The sequence below is a fragment of the Pelobates fuscus genome, chromosome 2 (assembly GCF_036172605.1).
Source record: "Pelobates fuscus isolate aPelFus1 chromosome 2, aPelFus1.pri, whole genome shotgun sequence".
Taxonomy (NCBI): domain Eukaryota; kingdom Metazoa; phylum Chordata; class Amphibia; order Anura; family Pelobatidae; genus Pelobates; species Pelobates fuscus.
In genome coordinates this window covers 263445717-263464112 of record NC_086318.1, presented here as the reverse complement: position 1 = coordinate 263464112, position 18396 = coordinate 263445717, and the positions used below count along the sequence as shown (strand labels likewise).

Below are 18396 nucleotides of genomic sequence, written 5' to 3'. Positions count from 1 at the left end.
ATTTACTCCTTTCATAGATTACATTGATACTACATTAATATCTGTGTTTACTGCATCTTTACCCAGTGCAAATTTGTTGAATCCCTGTATTATAGTTCACACATTTTCTAAGAAAACAGGCAAAGTTCCACTAAAGCTTTAGTCAAAAGAACATATTCAGCCTTTAAGAATGTATGTGCCATGCAAACCTATTTTTGTCTTCTGCATGAATGCCTGTAAAGACAACTAAACAGTTACCGGTAAATTTCAGACAGAAATAGTCTTATCCAAACATTTGGAACACTGGCAGTCTTAAAGGAATTTTAAGCATTTATTTTTTTTTTTTTTTTTTTTACAATGCAGTGTCAAGATTAAAAGGCCACTTCAACCAGACAACTTATCGTAATTGAGACAAAGTCGACTGGGTGCATTTAGTGATCTTTTTGAAAATAAAACGGTCTCTTTAAAAACCATTTTTCCCCACTAATCTTTGTTTAGGAGTGTTATATTTTTGGTTTGCAATTTTATGGCATATTTACATACCTCTTATTTTATAATCTTTAGAAGTTACCACATTGTAAAATCACTAACAAGATTTGCTTGTAAATTACATTGTCCAGTTGCCAATATATTCGTTTGAATATTATGCACTGCAAAATAAGCATAAGCGATGTATAGCAAAAATGTATGTCGAGTTATGAAAGATATACTTTAAAAATAATAAAACTATACTTCTTGTTACTTCAAGGATGTTGAGCAGGAGAGTTTTTTGCTCTGTCCTGTCTGCTTTATCTAGTCATTGTGACTAACGGAGTTATACAAATTCCAAATCCTGGCATCCTACATCAAAATGAATGACAGACAGCAAAACAAGAGAGGGATTTATGTGTCAAGTAGGTCCACAGACCACCAATATTTTAAGACAACCTGCAGTGGATGCTTGACCATAGTACATTTAAGTATATATATATATATATATATATATATATATATATATATATATTGGGGGTTTTACCTTTTTTTTTTTTTTTAAATTCTTTATTTTTTATTGTGCATGGGATTTACAGCAGTGCTTGCATAGCCACAACAGCTTCCACAAGCGCTATAGTATTTGAACATAGGTACGTTATGCGTTAAACTTGCACATTTTTACATTTAGTGGTTTGTATAAAATGATTGTGTTAAAGAATCTCCAGTGGGAGATTTGCGTTATGTTTATAGATCTTATATGTTAGTCAGGTATGCCTAGATTGGGTGGGTGTGTAGTGTTGGTTCGTCTGAGAGAGTCTAGGCATGTGCTTAGGGGGTTTAAGCTGTTTGTCAGCTTACGTTTGGTCGGTGGAGGCTGAGGGGCCCCTGTATAGGCGCTACATATTGGTTCCATAGTGGGTATGGATCGTTCCTTAGGGGTTTGGAGGAGTTGTGCGTATAGTTTTGCTATGTGTGGAGCGCTACATACTTCTGGCTGAACAGGCTCATACGCAGCCAACTGTTAGAGATTGCGATAGTAGGGTATCTTATTGTGTGGCAGGTGGGTTAGTAATTCCCGTACCTGTCGGCTAGCATAGACCCCGCCGAGTCAGAGGGAGGGAGGGGGGGGGGGTGCCTGGGCCCCTCGGAGTAGTTCGCCCTCATCTGAGAGGGGTGTTAGTGGGGGGTTGTGGGGGGTGGGTGCCATCTCGGTTCTTTATATATTTAGCCCAGTTTTGGTACGTTCATAACTAGCTGTTGTGTGCCTTAAAAACATATACATGAACTGAAAATATTAAACTTTAAACACATTCTAAACCAGATTATGATGCGTTGAGCTCTGCGTGGGTTTTCAGCCACCTTGTCTAGTCGTTTCAGGGTGAATTATGCTCAGTCCTGCCAGGGTTCAGATTCCCCGGATGTGGTGGCTCTTGGTGTGAACGTGGTTGTGGTCGTTGGGTCCCATGTGATGGGTGCCTTGTCTCGAGGTGCGCTCGTCTCGAGGCCTTCCATGCCTAATGATGTAAGGAAGGTGGGTATGTCTGCTCCAGATTCTAGCGTGTGAACAGTTCCGTTGTGTGTAGCTAGCAGAGTTCCAGGGGGGCCCCATCTGTATACCACCCCTGCGGACCTGAGTTTGGAGGTGACCGGTGCAAGTGATTTGCGCCATAGCAGTGTTGCTCTTGTTAAGTCCTGGTAAAAGGTTAGAGAGGCGCCTTCAAAGGACAGCGGTGTTTTATCCTTTAGGGCCAGCATAATGTGGGCTTTATCTTGCGAGGTGGCGCAGCGGAGTATGACGTCCCGTATTTGGCCAGGTTTTGCCGTGGGCGAGCCTGGTATTCTGTGTGCTCCTTCAATTGATATTTTCCTGGCCATTGGGTGGGGTAGGATGGTCGCCAGCAGCCGCCTGGTGTAGTGTGGTAGCTCGTCTGCTTTGATGTTGGCAGGGACGCCCCTTATCTTGATGTGGTTGCGGCGTTGTCTATCTTCGAATGCCGTCATCCTGAGGGACAGGGCTGATTGATGGACCTGTAGTTGGGTGACTGTGTCTTTAATTGTGGTCAGTTCAGAGTTGATGTTGCTGATGTTAGTTTCTGTGTGTGTTACTCTGCCTGTGACTGCCTGTATGTCTGATCTGAGTTGCTGGAGGTCTGCAGCCCAGACCTTGTGGATGTCTGCCAGCAGTGCTTTTAAATCTGCCTTGGTGGTGGGGGCAGTGCCATCATAGGGCTCTGGGGGTGAAGCCTGACCTTTCTGAGGGTCCTGTGTGGCCCCTACCTCGTCACTTGTCCCTGTGGCCTCCAGGTGTGAGGGCTGCTGTGCGTCCGTGGGAGCTCTGGCCTGTGCCGGCCTTTGCAGCATGGAGCTGATGTCTCTGCCCTCAGCCGCCATATTTGGTTTTTGGGACCGGCGTCCCATTGCTGGCATCGGGGTGTGTCGCGGGGGCGAGGTGTCTGACCCGCACAGGCTGATTCCCGCGTTTCGGATAGCCAGGAGATCGTCCAGGCTGTAGGCTTGTGGTGCGCGGTAGGCCCCAGGCCTGCGTTTTCCCTTAGGCTGCCTGGGCGGCTGAAAAAACGGCATCGGCGGGTGCCGGATCGCTCCGTAAGGCAGGTCAGTCTGGTTGGGATGCTAGATGGGGCAGGATGCCCTAGATTTTGGGGTATAATGTGGGCTATTTGCTCGGAGCTGGCCGAGATGGCGTCCGACTCAGTCAGTGGCAAGCTCCGCCCCCCCGGTTTTACCTTTTTTTTGTAAACTTACACATTTGAGAGGTGTCTGTTCAATCAAAAGTGTTATAGAAACATAGAATGTGACGGCAGATAAGAACCATTCAGCCCATCTAGTCTGCCCAATTTTTTAAATACTTCCATTAGTCCCTGGCCTTATGTTATAGTTAGGATAGCCTTATGCCTATCCCACGCATGCTTAAACTCCTTTACTGTGTTAACCTCTACCACTTCAGGTGGAAGGCTATTCCATGCATCCACTATCCTCTCAGTAAAGTAATACTTCCTGATATTATTTTTAAACCTTTGTCCCTCTAATTTAAGACTATGTCCTCTTGTTGTGGTAGTTTTTCTTCTTTTAAATATAGTCTCCTCCTTTACTGTGTTGATTCCCTTTATGTATTTAAATGTTTCTATCATATACCCCCTGTCTCGTCTTTCCTCCAAGCTATACATGTTAAGCTCCTTTAACCTTTCCTTGTAAGTTTTATCCTGCAACCCATAGACCAGTTTAGCAGCTCTTCTCTGAACTCTCTCTAAAGTATCAATATCCTTCTGAAAATACGGTCTCCAGTACTGCGTATAATACTCCCAGTGAGGTCTCACCAGTGTTCTGTACAATGGTGCTATGTATGCCCTTTTCATTATTAGCACTGCAGTTCCCCTCCCTTCCCTCTTATTATGCCCCTTATTGCTGCTTGGGAAAGTGTAAAAAAAAAAAAAAAACCAATAAAAAAAAAAACCCCAAAAAAACCAAACATAGCAAGATTTATGGTTGTTTGTCCAAAAATCTGATTAAATCCTATTAGAAGTTGTGTGAAAACGCTCATTGGCTGTCTTGACAGCCACCTGTTCTACCTAATGTATCCGGTTTGTTAACCTCATCCAGGCATAAACTGAAAACACTGTTCCCCAGCCACAGGACTTTAGTTCAAGTGCAGAGTATCGGACAAACTGTTTAGTAGTGACCTCAAATAGTAATGTCTTGCTATTAGCACATAAGTTCCTGCTGACTGCATTTCCCACAAGACTTAGCTAGCCATTCAACTGTCTAATTGTCTTGAGAAATATAATAAAACTAGAGTAAGGAATAAGGGTCATAATGCATAATTTTTATTTTTAATAAAATAATAAAATATATTACAAAAAACAAATTGGCCATTACCTGACACTGAAGGTAATTATATTGTTAAAATAATATGGGCATTAGCTCATTAAAAAGACATTGTAGCCACCCAGCCCACTTCAGCTCATTGAGGTGGTCTGGGTGCTGTGTCCCTTTTGCACCTTGTTTACATTGCAGCACTAAGTCTGCCCCGCAGTTGCTATCTACCAGACAGCCACTGGGGGTGCTTCCGGAATCATAACAGACTTTTGGTCCGTTATCTGAGGACCTCCAGCGTCAGATTTTCCTCATAGGAAAGCATTGATTCAATGCATTCCTATGGGCGAGTATAATGCACGCGCAGGATGAGTGATCGGTAGTGCCAGGAATATAGTTTTGTGTTCCTGGCACTAAAGTATCCCTTTAAAGATACACTATAGGCACCAAAATAGCTTCAGTTTAATGAAGCAGTGGTTGTTTATAAATTATTATTATTAATACAGTGCCAACAGATTCCGTAGCACTTTACAATATTATGAAAGGGGCGATTTAATTATAAATAGGACAATTACAAGAAAAATTACAGGAACGATAGGTTGAAGAGGACCCTGCTCAAACAAGCTTACAGTCTATAGGAGGTGGGGTATAAAACACATTAGGAACAAATACGGTAGGAGTGAAGCAGAGCTGGAGGAGAGAGTAAAGTGCTGCCCTTTAGGAGAGAGCAAGAGACAGGTATGTGAGGTAGAGGTTACTCTGGGAGGCCATAAGCTTTCCTAAAGAGATGGGTTTTAAGGCACTTCTTAAATGATTGAAGACTAGGGGAGAGTCTGATGGCGGTAGGCAGGCTATTCCTTAGGAAGGGAGCCGCCCTCGAGAAGTCCTGCAAGTGTGAGTTGGCCGTACAGGTGCGAGCAGCGAACAGAGAGACCAAGAAGGGGCATACCTATGGATCTGTGAAGAGATATGAGGGGCTAGAATTGTTCAGTACATTTTAGGTATGAGTTAGCACTTTGAATTGACTCCTATAGGATACAGGAAGCCAATGTAGGGACTGACAGAGGAGTGAGGTTTGAGAGGACCGACTAGAGAGGAAAATTAGTCTGGCGGCAGCACTCATTACGGACTGCAGCGTGGCAATATGGCTTTTGTGAAGACCAATTAGGAGAGGGTTACAATAATCCATGTAGGAAATTACTAGAGCATGGTAAAGCTCCTTGGTAGCATCTTGCATAAGAAAGGGGCGGATGCGGGCTATGTTTTTAAGGTGGAATCTAAGATTTGGCTACAAACTGGATGTGAGGCTCAAAGGTGAGGCCAGAATCAAGTATGACGCCAAGACAGTGTGCTTGCAAGGATGGACTTATGTGGATACCACTAACTTGAAGGGAGAGCCAAAGAGGAGGATCAGAATTAGAAGGAGGAACGACAAGGAGCTCAGTTTTAGAGAGATTCAGTTTCAGAAAGCGGGAGGACATCCAGTCAGAGATAGAAGAAAGGCAAGCAGTGACACATTGCAGGACAGCAGGGGAGAGGTCTGGGGAGGAGAGATAAATCTGGGTGTCATCAGCATACAGGTGGTAGTGGAATCCAAATGAGGTAATAAGTTTGCCAAGAGTATAATAGAGAAAATAGAAGGGGACCATGGACAGAGCCTTGGGGGACTCCAACCGAGACAGGACGAGGGGAGCATTAGAAAAGGAGACACTGAATGGGTGTTGGGAGAGATAAGAGGAAAACCACGAGAGGACAGAGTCACAGAGACCGAGTGATTGAAGAGTTTGAAGAAGGAGAGCATGATCAACGGTGTCAAAGGTAGCACAGAGGTCAAGAAGAATTAGTATGGAGTAGTGGGATTTGGATTTAGCTGCGATTAGGTCATTAATAACTTTGATAAGAGCAGTCTCAGTAGAGTGGAGAGGGCGGAAGCCAGATTGAAGAGGGTCAAGGAGAGAGTTGGAATTGAGGAAGTGAGACATACGCGTAAAGACAAGTCTTTCCAGAAGCTTTGAGGAGGCTGGCAAACAGGCCCCTCCAAAAACCAGTGGAGAAGTTACTTTTGTCACAATAGGGCTTTCCCATTTTAGTTTGCCAGATTGGTTAGGTGGCCTATGTTGCCTTTGAGACCATATGGCAGCCCAGGAATGAGAATTACTCCCATTATGGCATACCATTCACAAACGTAGACAACCAAGGGTATTCAGAATTGGGTAAGTCCAGTCTTTTGTAGTAGCCAATTAGTCACAAACGCTAGCCAAAGTTCGTTTTCATATTTGTTTTTTGCATTTTTCACACAAAAACTGCACTTTCACTGATGATATCATCACCATTACAAGTGTTAGTGTTTTAAAACACTCATATTTGTGTTCAGCAAAGTCCCACAAGTACAACAGTACCCCACATATACAGGTTTTATGGTGTTATGGAAAGTTACAGAGTTAAATATAGGGCTTGTAAATTTTATTCAATGGACTTTCTGCCTGGGTTGTCAGGCAGATCCTTTGAATTATAATTAATAAAATTAATTAATTATGTAAATATAGTAGTTAAATATAATATATATACCGTATATACTCGAGTATAAGCCGACCCGAATATAAGCCGAGGCCCCTAATTTTATCCCAAAAAACTGGGAAAACTTATTGACTCGAGTATAAGACTAGGGTGGGAAATGCAGCAGCTACTGGTAAATTTCTAAATAAAATTAGATCCTAAAAAAAATTTATTAATTGAATATTTATTTACAGTGTGTGTATAATGAATGCAGTGTGTGCGTATGTGTGTGTATGAGTGCAGCGTGTGTGCATGAATGCAGTGTGTGTGTGCATGAATGCAGTGTGTGAATGCAGTGTGTGCAGGGCCGGTGCAAGGATATTTGCCGCCGTAGGCAAAAAAAATTTTGCCGCCCCCTCCCCCCCCATATGTCCTGACTTCCCCTCCTCCTCCCTCAGTGGTCCTTACCTCCCCACCCCCGTGTTCCTTCACTCCCCCCCCCCCCAGTGGTCCTGACTCACCCCTCCCCCAGTGGTCCTTACCCTCCCCTCCCCTAGTGGTCCTTACTTCCCCCTCCCCTCCCATAGTGGTCCTTATCCCACCCCCTCCCTCTCATAGTGGTCCTTATCCCCCTTCTCCCTCCCATAGTGTTCCTTATCCCCCCCCCATCCCTCCCATAGTGGTCCATATACCCCCCCCCCCTCCCTCCCATAATGGTCCTTATACCCCCCTCCCTCCCATAATGGTCCTTATACCCCCCTCCCTCCCATAGTGGTCCTTATCCCACCCCCTCCCATAGTGGTCCTTATACCCCCCCCCTCCCTCCCATAGTGGTCCTTATACCCCCCTCCCTCCAATAGTGGTCCTTATACCCCCCCCCTCCCTCCCATAGTGGTCCTTATCCCCCCCTCCCTCCCATAGTGGTCCTTATACCCCCCTCCCTCCCATAGTGGTCCTTATACCCCCCTCCCTCCAATAGTGGTCCTTATCCCACCCCCTCCCTCTCATAGTGGTCCTTATCCCCCTTCTCCCTCCCATAGTGTTCCTTATCCCCCCCCCATCCCTCCCATAGTGGTCCATATACCCCCCCCCTCCCTCCCATAATGGTCCTTATACCCCCCTCCCTCCCATAGTGGTCCTTATCCCACCCCCTCCCATAGTGGTCCTTATACCCCCCCCTCCCTCCCATAGTGGTCCTTATACCCCCTCCCTCCAATAGTGGTCCTTATACCCCCCCCCCCCTCCCTCCCATAGTGGTCCTTATACCCCCCCTCCCTCCCATAGTGGTCCTTATACCCCCCTCCCTCCCATAGTGGTCCTTATACCCCCCTCCCTCCAATAGTGGTCCTTATACCCCCCCCCCCTCCCTCCCATAGTGGTCCTTATCCCCCCTCCCTCCCATAGTGGTCCTTATACCCCCCTCCCTCCCATAGTGGTCCTTATCCCCCCCTCCCTCCCATAGTGGTCCTTATCCCCCCCTCCCTCCCATAGTGGTCCTTATCCCCCCCCCTCCCTCCCATAGTGGTCCTTATACCCCCCTCCCTCCAATAGTGGTCCTTATACCCCCCCTCCCTCCCATAGTGGTCCTTATACCCCCCTCCCTCCCATAGTGGTCCTTATACCCCCCTCCCTCCCATAGTGGTCCTTATACCCCCCCTCCCTCCCATAGTGGTCCTTATACCCCCCTCCACCTCCATCCCATAGTGGTCCTTATACCCCCCCTCCATCCCATAGTGGTCCTTATACCCCCCCTCCCTCCCATAGTGGTCCTTATCCCCCCCCCTCCCTCCCATAGTGGTCCTTACCCCCCCCCCTCCCCTCCCATAGTGGTCCTTATACCCCCCCTCCCTCCCATAGCGGTCCTTATACCCCTCCCCCCCCTCCCATAGTGGTCCTTATACCCCCCCCCCTCCCATAGTGGTCCTTATACCCCCCCTCCCTCCCATAGTGGTCCTTATACCCCCCTCCCTCCCATAGTGGTCCTTATCCCCCCCCTCCCTCCCATAGTGGTCCTTATACCCCCCTCCCTCCAATAGTGGTCCTTATACCCCCCCTCCCTCCCATAGTGGTCCTTATACCCCCCTCCCTCCCATAGTGGTCCTTATACCCCCCTCCCTCCCATAGTGGTCCTTATACCCCCCCTCCCTCCCATAGTGGTCCTTATACCCCCCTCCACCTCCATCCCATAGTGGTCCTTATACCCCCCCTCCATCCCATAGTGGTCCTTATACCCCCCCTCCCTCCCATAGTGGTCCTTATCCCCCCCCTCCCTCCCATAGTGGTCCTTACCCCCCCCCCTCCCCTCCCATAGTGGTCCTTATACCCCCCCTCCCTCCCATAGCGGTCCTTATACCCCTCCCCCCCCCCTCCCATAGTGGTCCTTATACCCCCCCCCCTCCCATAGTGGTCCTTATACCCCCCCTCCCTCCCATAGTGGTCCTTATACCCCCCTCCCTCCCATAGTGGTCCTTATCCCCCCCCTCCCTCCCATAGTGGTCCTTATACCCCCCTCCCTCCAATAGTGGTCCTTATACCCCCCCTCCCTCCCATAGTGGTCCTTATACCCCCCTCCCTCCCATAGTGGTCCTTATACCCCCCTCCCTCCCATAGTGGTCCTTATACCCCCCCTCCCTCCCATAGTGGTCCTTATACCCCCCTCCACCTCCATCCCATAGTGGTCCTTATACCCCCCCTCCATCCCATAGTGGTCCTTATACCCCCCCTCCCTCCCATAGTGGTCCTTATCCCCCCCCCTCCCTCCCATAGTGGTCCTTACCCCCCCCCCCTCCCCTCCCATAGTGGTCCTTATACCCCCCCTCCCTCCCATAGCGGTCCTTATACCCCTCCCCCCCCCTCCCATAGTGGTCCTTATACCCCCCCCCCTCCCATAGTGGTCCTTAACCCACCCCCTCCCTCCCATAGTGGTCCTTAACCCACCCCCTCCCTCCCATAGTGGTCCTTATACCCCCCTCCCTCCCATAGTGGTCCTTATACCCCCCTCCCTCCCATAGTGGTCCTTATACCCCCCCTCCCTCCCATAGTGGTCCTTATACCCCCCTCCACCTCCATCCCATAGTGGTCCTTATACCCCCCCTCCATCCCATAGTGGTCCTTATACCCCCCCTCCCTCCCATAGTGGTCCTTATCCCCCCCCCTCCCTCCCATAGTGGTCCTTACCCCCCCCCCCCCTCCCCTCCCATAGTGGTCCTTATACCCCCCCTCCCTCCCATAGCGGTCCTTATACCCCTCCCCCCCCCTCCCATAGTGGTCCTTATACCCCCCCCCTCCCATAGTGGTCCTTAACCCACCCCCTCCCTCCCATAGTGGTCCTTAACCCACCCCCTCCCTCCCATAGTGGTCCTTATACCCCCCCCCTCCCATAGTGGTCCTTATACCCCCCCCCCCCCTCCCATAGTGGTCCTTATACCCCTTTTTTATTTTTTTATTATTATTTTATTTCTTATTTTTTTTTTCGTCCCCCCTCCCTGCTTGATATATGGCAGGGAGGGGGGCTCTCCTTCCCTGGTGGTCCAGTGGCAGTTCAGTGGGGGGAGAGGGGGGCTGGCAGAGCTGTACTTACCTGTTCTACAGCTCCTGTCAGCTCTCTCCTCCTCCGCGCCGTCCGTGCAGCTCCCTCTGTCAGCTCACAGTGTAAGTCTCGCGAGAGCCGCGGCTCTCGCGAGACTTACACTGGGAGCTGACAGAGGGAGCTGCACGGACGGCGCGGAGGAGGAGAGAGCTGACAGGAGCTGCAGAACAGGTAAGTACAGCTCTGCCAGCCCCCCTCTCCCCCCAGTCTGTGTTATGGCAATGCAAATTGCCATAATACAGACTATGACTCGAGTATAAGCCGAGTTGGGGTTTTTCAGCCCAAAAAATGGGCTGAAAAACTCGGCTTATACTCGAGTATATACGGTAATATATATAATATCAATGGATACCTGGGACTCAACTTTTTTTTTATGTGCAGCCAGAGCTGGAAGTCAGTGTAGCAAGCAACCCTTTAAATAGGTTATCAATGAATACCTGTGGATTCAGGGGTGGTATTCGCCTTGGGCGCGGACCTGCTGGGGACACCCACTGGGAAGTTTCCTGGTGAGCTGCTCCTGTCTGGGGCTGGAGAGCTACCCCCAGCGCAGCAGCTTCATCTGTTTGGCTTCCTCAATGCTACTGAGAGCCCAGCATCCGAGCATTTTCACAGTGAGAAGACGTCAGCGTTCATAGGAAAGCATTGAGAATGCTTTCCTATGGACTGGCTGAATGTGCGCGCGGCTCATGCGCATTCAGCCGATGACGACAAGAAGGAGGAGGAGAGTCCCCCGCCCGGCGCTGGAAAAAGAGGTAAATTTAACCCCTTCCGTCCCCTAAAGCCCGGCGGGAGGGGGACCCTGAGGGTGGGGGGGGACCTAGAGACCCTATAGTGTCAGGAAAACGAGTATGTTTTCCTGGCACTATAGTGGTCGTTTAATTATGTTATATTGGAAAAAAAATGTTTTACTTACAGTGAACCTGTCAGACAGTGTCACTGTGACATAAATTAAATCCCACCATTATTATAAATCAAATGCCACAATACAGGCTCAGGCGGCTGCAGCATTTAAAGGGCCGGCGATGGGGGCGCAGGGCGCCCCCTCCTATATGGCGCCCTAGGCGGCTGCCTAGTTCGCCTTATAGGAAGCGCCGGCCCTTTAAATGCTGCAGCCGCCTGAGCGCTCTACAGATCATAGTGTAATGGGCTGGTAAACAGGACTTAATTTATAATTACATTGACTGTAATTATAAAAAAAAAAAAAAGGCCAGTAAATGGTCGATCACAGACCACTATTTACAGTGTTTACTGGGAAACCCATTTTCAAATTTTAGAACTAATATCAGCACAGGGTTTCCTTAGGGTTGGGGTTAGGGTTAAATTTACGGGTATGAGTAAGATAAGATTAGAGTCAGTGTTAGGGTTAGTGTTCGGGTAAATGAAAGGTTAATGCTGGGTTTGGGTTAAGGTTATGGTCAGGGCCAGTGCAAGGATTTCTGGGTACACAGCCAAAGATGCATTTTGCCGCCCCCACCCCCACAATTTTGTGTCTTACTCCCCCAGCCCCTTTGGATTTCCTTCTCTCCCAGCTCCTCTGTGTGTGTCTCTTTCAACCCCAGCCCAGCACTCTATGTATCCCCCCCCCCCCCACCAAGGCCCTTCTGTGTGTCTCTTGCATCCCCAGCCCATCTGTGTGTCTTTCTCCCCCCATCATGTATCTCTTTCTGCCGAGTCACGCCCTTCTGTGTGCATCTTTCTTGTGGTCTCTTGTCCCCTAGTGGTCTCCCCTCCCTGTCCCTTAGTGGTCTCCTCTATTGTCCCCTGTCCCATAGTGGTCTCTTCTCCCTGTCCCTTAGTGGTCTCCTCTCCCTGTCCCTTAGTGGTTTATTCTCCCACCCTTGTCTGTCCCTTAGTAGTTTACTCTCCCCTCCTTCCCTGTCCCTTAGAGGTCCCTTCCCCTCACTTCTCTGTCCCTTAGTGGTCCTCTCCCCTCCCTTCTCTGTAATTTAGAGATAAATTCCTAGATCCTATCACCCACTGATGGCCTGTGGTAGACATACAAACAAGTACGTATTTGATTAGACTTTCAGTTACAGTGAGCTAATATGTAAATTCATGGTTGCCAAATGCTGGGGGCTGTAGAGAGCTGCTGGGGGCTTGAGAGAGGTGCCGGGGGCAGCATTGAGGCTGCTGGAGCTGAAGTCTCCCTTCCGAATTCCCAGCAGCTTCCCCGGCACACAGACTCCTGTTTTGCCTCGCGGTCGCATGCTCTGCCCCATGATGCAAGCTCCGTCCACATGTGTTAGCTCCGCCTCCCACACAAAAGCTCCACCCCTGCTAAGCAGCAGACCTTGCTGTAGGAGGAAGAGTCCCAAGATGGCTACCTGACTTCCGAGCAACAGCCTCCAGTGCCAGGTAGGCTTGATATACTCATCCTTGTGTGTGTGTATGTGCCTGAAAGTGTGTCAGTGAGCTTGTGTGTGTGTGTTTGTGTGTGTGTGTCAGTGTACTTGTCTGTAGTGAGCTTGTGAGTGTGTCAGTGAGCTTGTCTGTAGTGAGCTTGTGAGTGTGTCAGTGAGCTTGTCTGTAGTGAGCTTGTGAGTGTGTGTGTGTGTGTCAGCGAGGTTGTCTGTAGTGAGTTTGTGTGTGTCAGCGAGCTTGTGTGCAAGGTCGTCTTTCCGCATGGGCACGCTGGGTAGCTGCCCGGGGGCCCCACCGTGATGCCCATGTGCCCAGGCCGACAGAGGAGACCTGCTTTCTTGCTGTGGGCCCTCTCTGGCCAGTGAGGAGATCAAAGATCTCCCTCACCTGCCCAAAGGACCTTCGTTAGTAATAGGGAGGGCGGGAGGATCTGTGCAGAGTGTTGCCGCGTGTTACCATGGAAATGCTCCGACACAGCATTCTGATCATGGGAGGAATAGCCTTCAGCCATAGGAGCTGCAGGCTACAGACAACTTACCACCACCAGGGCACAGCACCTCTTACACACACAAAGCCCCCTCACAAACACACACACAGCAACCTTACACACACACACCACCCCTGACACAAAGCACCCCGCACACACACACACACACACACAGCCCCTCTGAACCACATATACAGCCCCTCACACATACAGCACCACACACACACACACTGCGCCCCTCACACAAAGCGCCTTTAACACACACAGCACCCCTGACACAAAGCACCCCCCACACACACTGCACCCATACATACACACACTCAGCACCCCACGCACACATCCAGTACCTGCCACACACTGCACCCCTTACACACACACACTGCACCCCCCACACACACACACACACTCACTGCACCCCACACACACACACACACACACTGCATCCCTTACCCCTCACACATACACACTGCACCTCTCACACACATAGCACCCCTACACTCACAGCACCCCTACACACATACACATAGCACCCCTACACACAAACACATCCACTGCACCCCTCACTGCAGTGTGTGTGTATTCAGCCGTCTGGGTGTATTCAGCAGTCTCTGTGTGTGTATTTAGCAGCCTGTTTGTGTGTATGCATTCTGCAGTCTGTGTGTGCATGTATTCAGCAGTCGGTGTGTGCATGTATTCAGCAGTCGGTGTGTGCGTGTGTTCAGCAATCTGTGTGTGAATGTGTTCAGCAGTCTGTGTGTATTTATTGTATGTATGTATTGCATTTGTTGAAGGTATCACTAAATAAGCTTAATTTTATCGATAATTCTTTTTTTTTTTCATGTGAGTTGTTGTGTAGGAAGGGCCCCAGTGCACTGCTGTGTTCGGGGGTCCAGAACGCTGTGAAGATGGTACTGCTTGTGTGTGTCAGTGAGCTTGTATTTAGTGAGCTTGTGTGTGTCAGTAAGCTTATTTTTAGTGAGCATGTGTGTCAGTGAGCTTGTATTTAGTGTGCTTATGTGTGTCAGTGAACTTGTCTGAAGTAAGCTTGTGTGTGCCACTGAGCTTGTCTGTTTGTGAACTAATGTATGTTCTATTGTATAGACATAACTCTCTGACTGAAGCACATCTGCACAAGGTTTTTCTATCTTTGTACTTGTACTGACAGTGTCACCACTGATACCCAATTACCTAAAAGTGATAAAAATGTACCTACCTGATATAGATGCTGTGGTGTATCACCAAATTAATATATATATTACACAAGGTTCGTCTACATTAAAAGGTATTTATTTAGAAGGCAACAACACAATACTATAAATGTATCACAAACACACAGCCCAGACCCACGGAGCAACAACCCTTTTAAATCTATCTATCTATATAGTAATCCCCTTCCCCACACGTTTGATCTCACCCACGGTTAGGCCTTCACATCTAGTAATGGCTCACTGCTGCAAGTCCAACATCACATCCACCAAGGAAGAAAAGGAAGCAACAGACTGATTTCCTGCCTGGCCTTATATTTATATGCCCTTAGTTGAGATGATGTGTTTTACATCACATCCTGTTCATGCATCACTTCCTTTAGCAATTGTGGGAGGGAAGGAAAGATTCTTAGCCCTCCCGCCTAGTCTTTGTTTAAGGAAGTCCTGAAAGGAAGATAAATGATCATGCAAGGAAGACAAGTTACCACATTACCTCACTTTTTCTTCTTCTATGTTGCTCAGTTTTCTAGTTATCCCTCTAGCACAGGAGAACCTAGTGGGAGCAAAAACCTGATATACAGGAGAAATTCAACCCACCGTCCCTCCGGAATAGTTCCCTCAGCGACATAAGTTCTCCTGTACTTTCCTATGGCTGTCAATCCACAAATTACACAAAAACAGAATTTATAGAATTTAGGTGAGTGTGTGTGATAAATGTTTATGCAAGGAAGACAAGTTACCACAGATGCTGTGCTGCAAATGTATCTATCGCATTCCAAGTATGAATGGTACTGTTGGTTGGAACTTGGTGTTATAAAGGTCTACTTAATAAAGAGATAATTGCAGGGAATTGAGATGGCAATTTCAAACTTTAGGTCGAAATAATGCAGCTGAATGGGAGAAATTTTCCAACTCGGTAACTTTGGCCTTAAGTTTAAAATCACCATCTCAATTCCCTGTAATTCTCTCTTTATTGAGTAGACCCTGAAATCTGCATGATAAGTAGGCAGAAATTAATTGTGGGTTGGCCAGAGTGGGCAGAGCTTTGTGGCAGTGGGCGTGGTAAATTTTCAAGGTAGTAATTGACAGCTGTGCTGCAAAGTGTCCCTGGATTTTTTTTTCAAATGTTGGCAACTCTACCTATACAAGAAGTAGTTTATAAGACTTACCCAAGAAGCAGTAATGATTTCTCTGGAAAATTATATTCAGTGAGGTTTAAACTTTTCGCAGTTTGCTCAGCTCCTATTATTGTGTATCCCTGTGTTTTTTTCAGTTGCAAATATCCTAGGAGTTGTGATGGCTTTTTCTGAAAGACATAAAATATACAATAACTCACTCACTTTTCTAGCTCTAGTGTGTAGGGTACAAGAACTCCGTTCCCCCCAAAAATGGTTCCACAATAGCCTCAGCAGCCAAATTGTCCCCAAACCACATTTAGGTTACTATTGTTTCTGTCCTCTAGCCTCTTCTTCCCATAGCATCTCAATATTCTAATTTCCACCCTTACTATTTCTAGTACGTCATCCCCCTGTTTCCCAATCCTCCCAATTCAGCAACTTTAAGTTCCACTACATTTTTAATATGGCTAATTTTCCAGTGAGTAGAAACCACCTAGTATGTGTCCATTATGCAGACTACTCATGCATGCAGAATGAGTCAAAATAATGAAGGTGAAAATGTCAGGGGCACAAAGGGAAGTAAAGAATGTAGTTTGTGACCACACACTTTGCTGGCTGTAACAATGCAAATCCAGTGAAAATACATTATATCAAGTAACTAGTGAAATCTAGCACTGTTACAGGATTATTTACTAAAGAATAGATTGCCAGGAAATCAACGTGAATTTCTAATTTAAGGCCAAATTAACAAAAACTGAAAGCATAGCTCCCATTCTCCCAATTCAGCTATTTTGGCCTTAAAGGTACACAATTGTCACCTGAACAACTTCAGCTTAATGAGGTTGAGTTTATTGAGTTCAGGTAAGCACAAGAGATCCTAGCGGGCTACTACATGTAAACACTGTATTTTTAGAGAAAATACAGTGTTTACCTTAGAGCGTGGGAACACCTCTAGTGGCAGTCACTCAGACGGCCACTAGAGGATCTTCCTAGTTAAGTCCTGCCTGTTGCGCAGTACTCACGTTTGACATCTTCACGTTTAGCTGAAGACATCAAACGTTGTATCAGGACACAGCAGGCACGGTGAACGCGCCTGCTGTGTCCTGTAGTAACCCCGGACACTGGCGTCTCCAGTATTCATACTTGGGGGGACGGGGACATAAGGGGACAGGGACAAAAGCAGAGGGTAGTTATAAAACAAATGGGTATATATATACATATATACACACACACACACATATATATATATATACATATACACACACACACACAGAGCTCAACAAATCCCAGGTCGCCATGACTAGACATTATGCCTTGGCGCCTGGCATTTGTCAGCCCTTTGCTAAGGTGCAGAGGAAACATTAAAGCCGGGCTACTGCAGGGAGCATGGAAGCGGCGTGCGAGGGAGCAGTAACCTTCCTGCAGTTCCTCTCTGTTCTCTTGCGCGCCACCTCCATGCTCCCAGCGGTGGCCGGCTTTAATGTTCCCTGTGCAGCTTATCCTTTTCACGGAAACTGAAAATCCTTTTCAGGAGTTGCAAGATAATTTCCCATGGTGTTTAGAAGGGGTTGTGGTGAAGTGTGTATATAGGAGTCTGTTTATGGTGTACTATGTGCACGTGCCCATGTATAGGAACTTTTGAGATTGTGTGTGCGTGTGCTGAAAGGGCATGTAAAGTGTGTGCGTGTTTATCTAAGGACTGTAGTGTAAGTGTATGTGTATTGGGGTTGCACTTTGGGCTTATCAAGGAGCTGTAGTTATTATATATACATATATATATGATTCGGTGTGTAATGGGGTGAAGCATGTATGTATGTATGTATGTATGTGTGTGTGTATGTATGGGGGTGAAGGTATGTGGGAAAGAAGTGTGTATGTGGGTGAAGAGATGATGTGTGTGAGGGTTGCACTGTGTGTGTATGCAACGGTGTACTCTGTGTTGGTGTGAGTGTACTGTATGTGAGGGGTTACACAGACTGACCCATACAAACCCACAGACTGACCAATACATACACACACACACACACACACACACAGACTGACCCATACATACACACACACACACACACACACACAGACTGACCCATACATACACACACACACACACACAGACTGACCCATACATACACAGACTGAGCCCCCAACACTAACTGACCAATAAACACAAACTAGTCCCCGCACACATAAACTAAACTCCCCCCACCCCCACACATGCATATACACACACACACAGACTGACCCTCCCCCACATAGACTGATCCCCACCCCACACACAAACTGACCCACACACACACACACACACAGACTAATACCCCCACCCCCACACACAGACTGACCCACCACACATAGACTGAGCTCCACCACCCCCACACACAGAGACTGATCCCCCAACACAAACAGACTACCCCACCCCACACACACTGACCTCCCCCCACACACACACTAACTAACCCACCCCACACACACAGACTGAACCTCCACTCCACACACAGATTAACCCACACACACACAGACTGAACCCCCACCCCACACACAGACTGACCAATACACAAACACACATATAGACTGCCCCCTCACACACAGGATGACCCATACACACACAGACTAACACCCCCCCCCCCCCACACACACACAGACTGACCCACATACACAGACTGAATCACACACACTGACTCACACTTACCAGCACCTGCCTGGATGCCTCTGTGCAGAGCTGAGCTTCATCTCCCTGTCTTTCCCCTGCGCTGCTCTCTATGACCCAGGAGGAAGTTCTCCCAGCACAGTGCCCCTCTGGCCGCTTGGGTGTTCCACAGTGACAGTGCTGCTGCAGCTTTTGGTGACTCTAGTGTTCCTTTAACC

At 47.9% G+C, this 18396-nt stretch overlaps 1 protein-coding gene across 1 annotated transcript in view; it reads right to left on the bottom strand.

Annotated features, from left to right (window-relative positions):
- The window catches only part of TARBP1 (TAR (HIV-1) RNA binding protein 1), a 204069-nt gene that overhangs the window by 11075 nt on the left and 174598 nt on the right, over window positions 1–18396 (bottom strand). The window contains exon 29 of the mRNA XM_063443373.1: window positions 15589–15725. Within this exon, the coding sequence (XP_063299443.1) occupies window positions 15589–15725 (137 nt within the window). The remainder of the gene's footprint in view (window positions 1–15588; window positions 15726–18396) is intronic.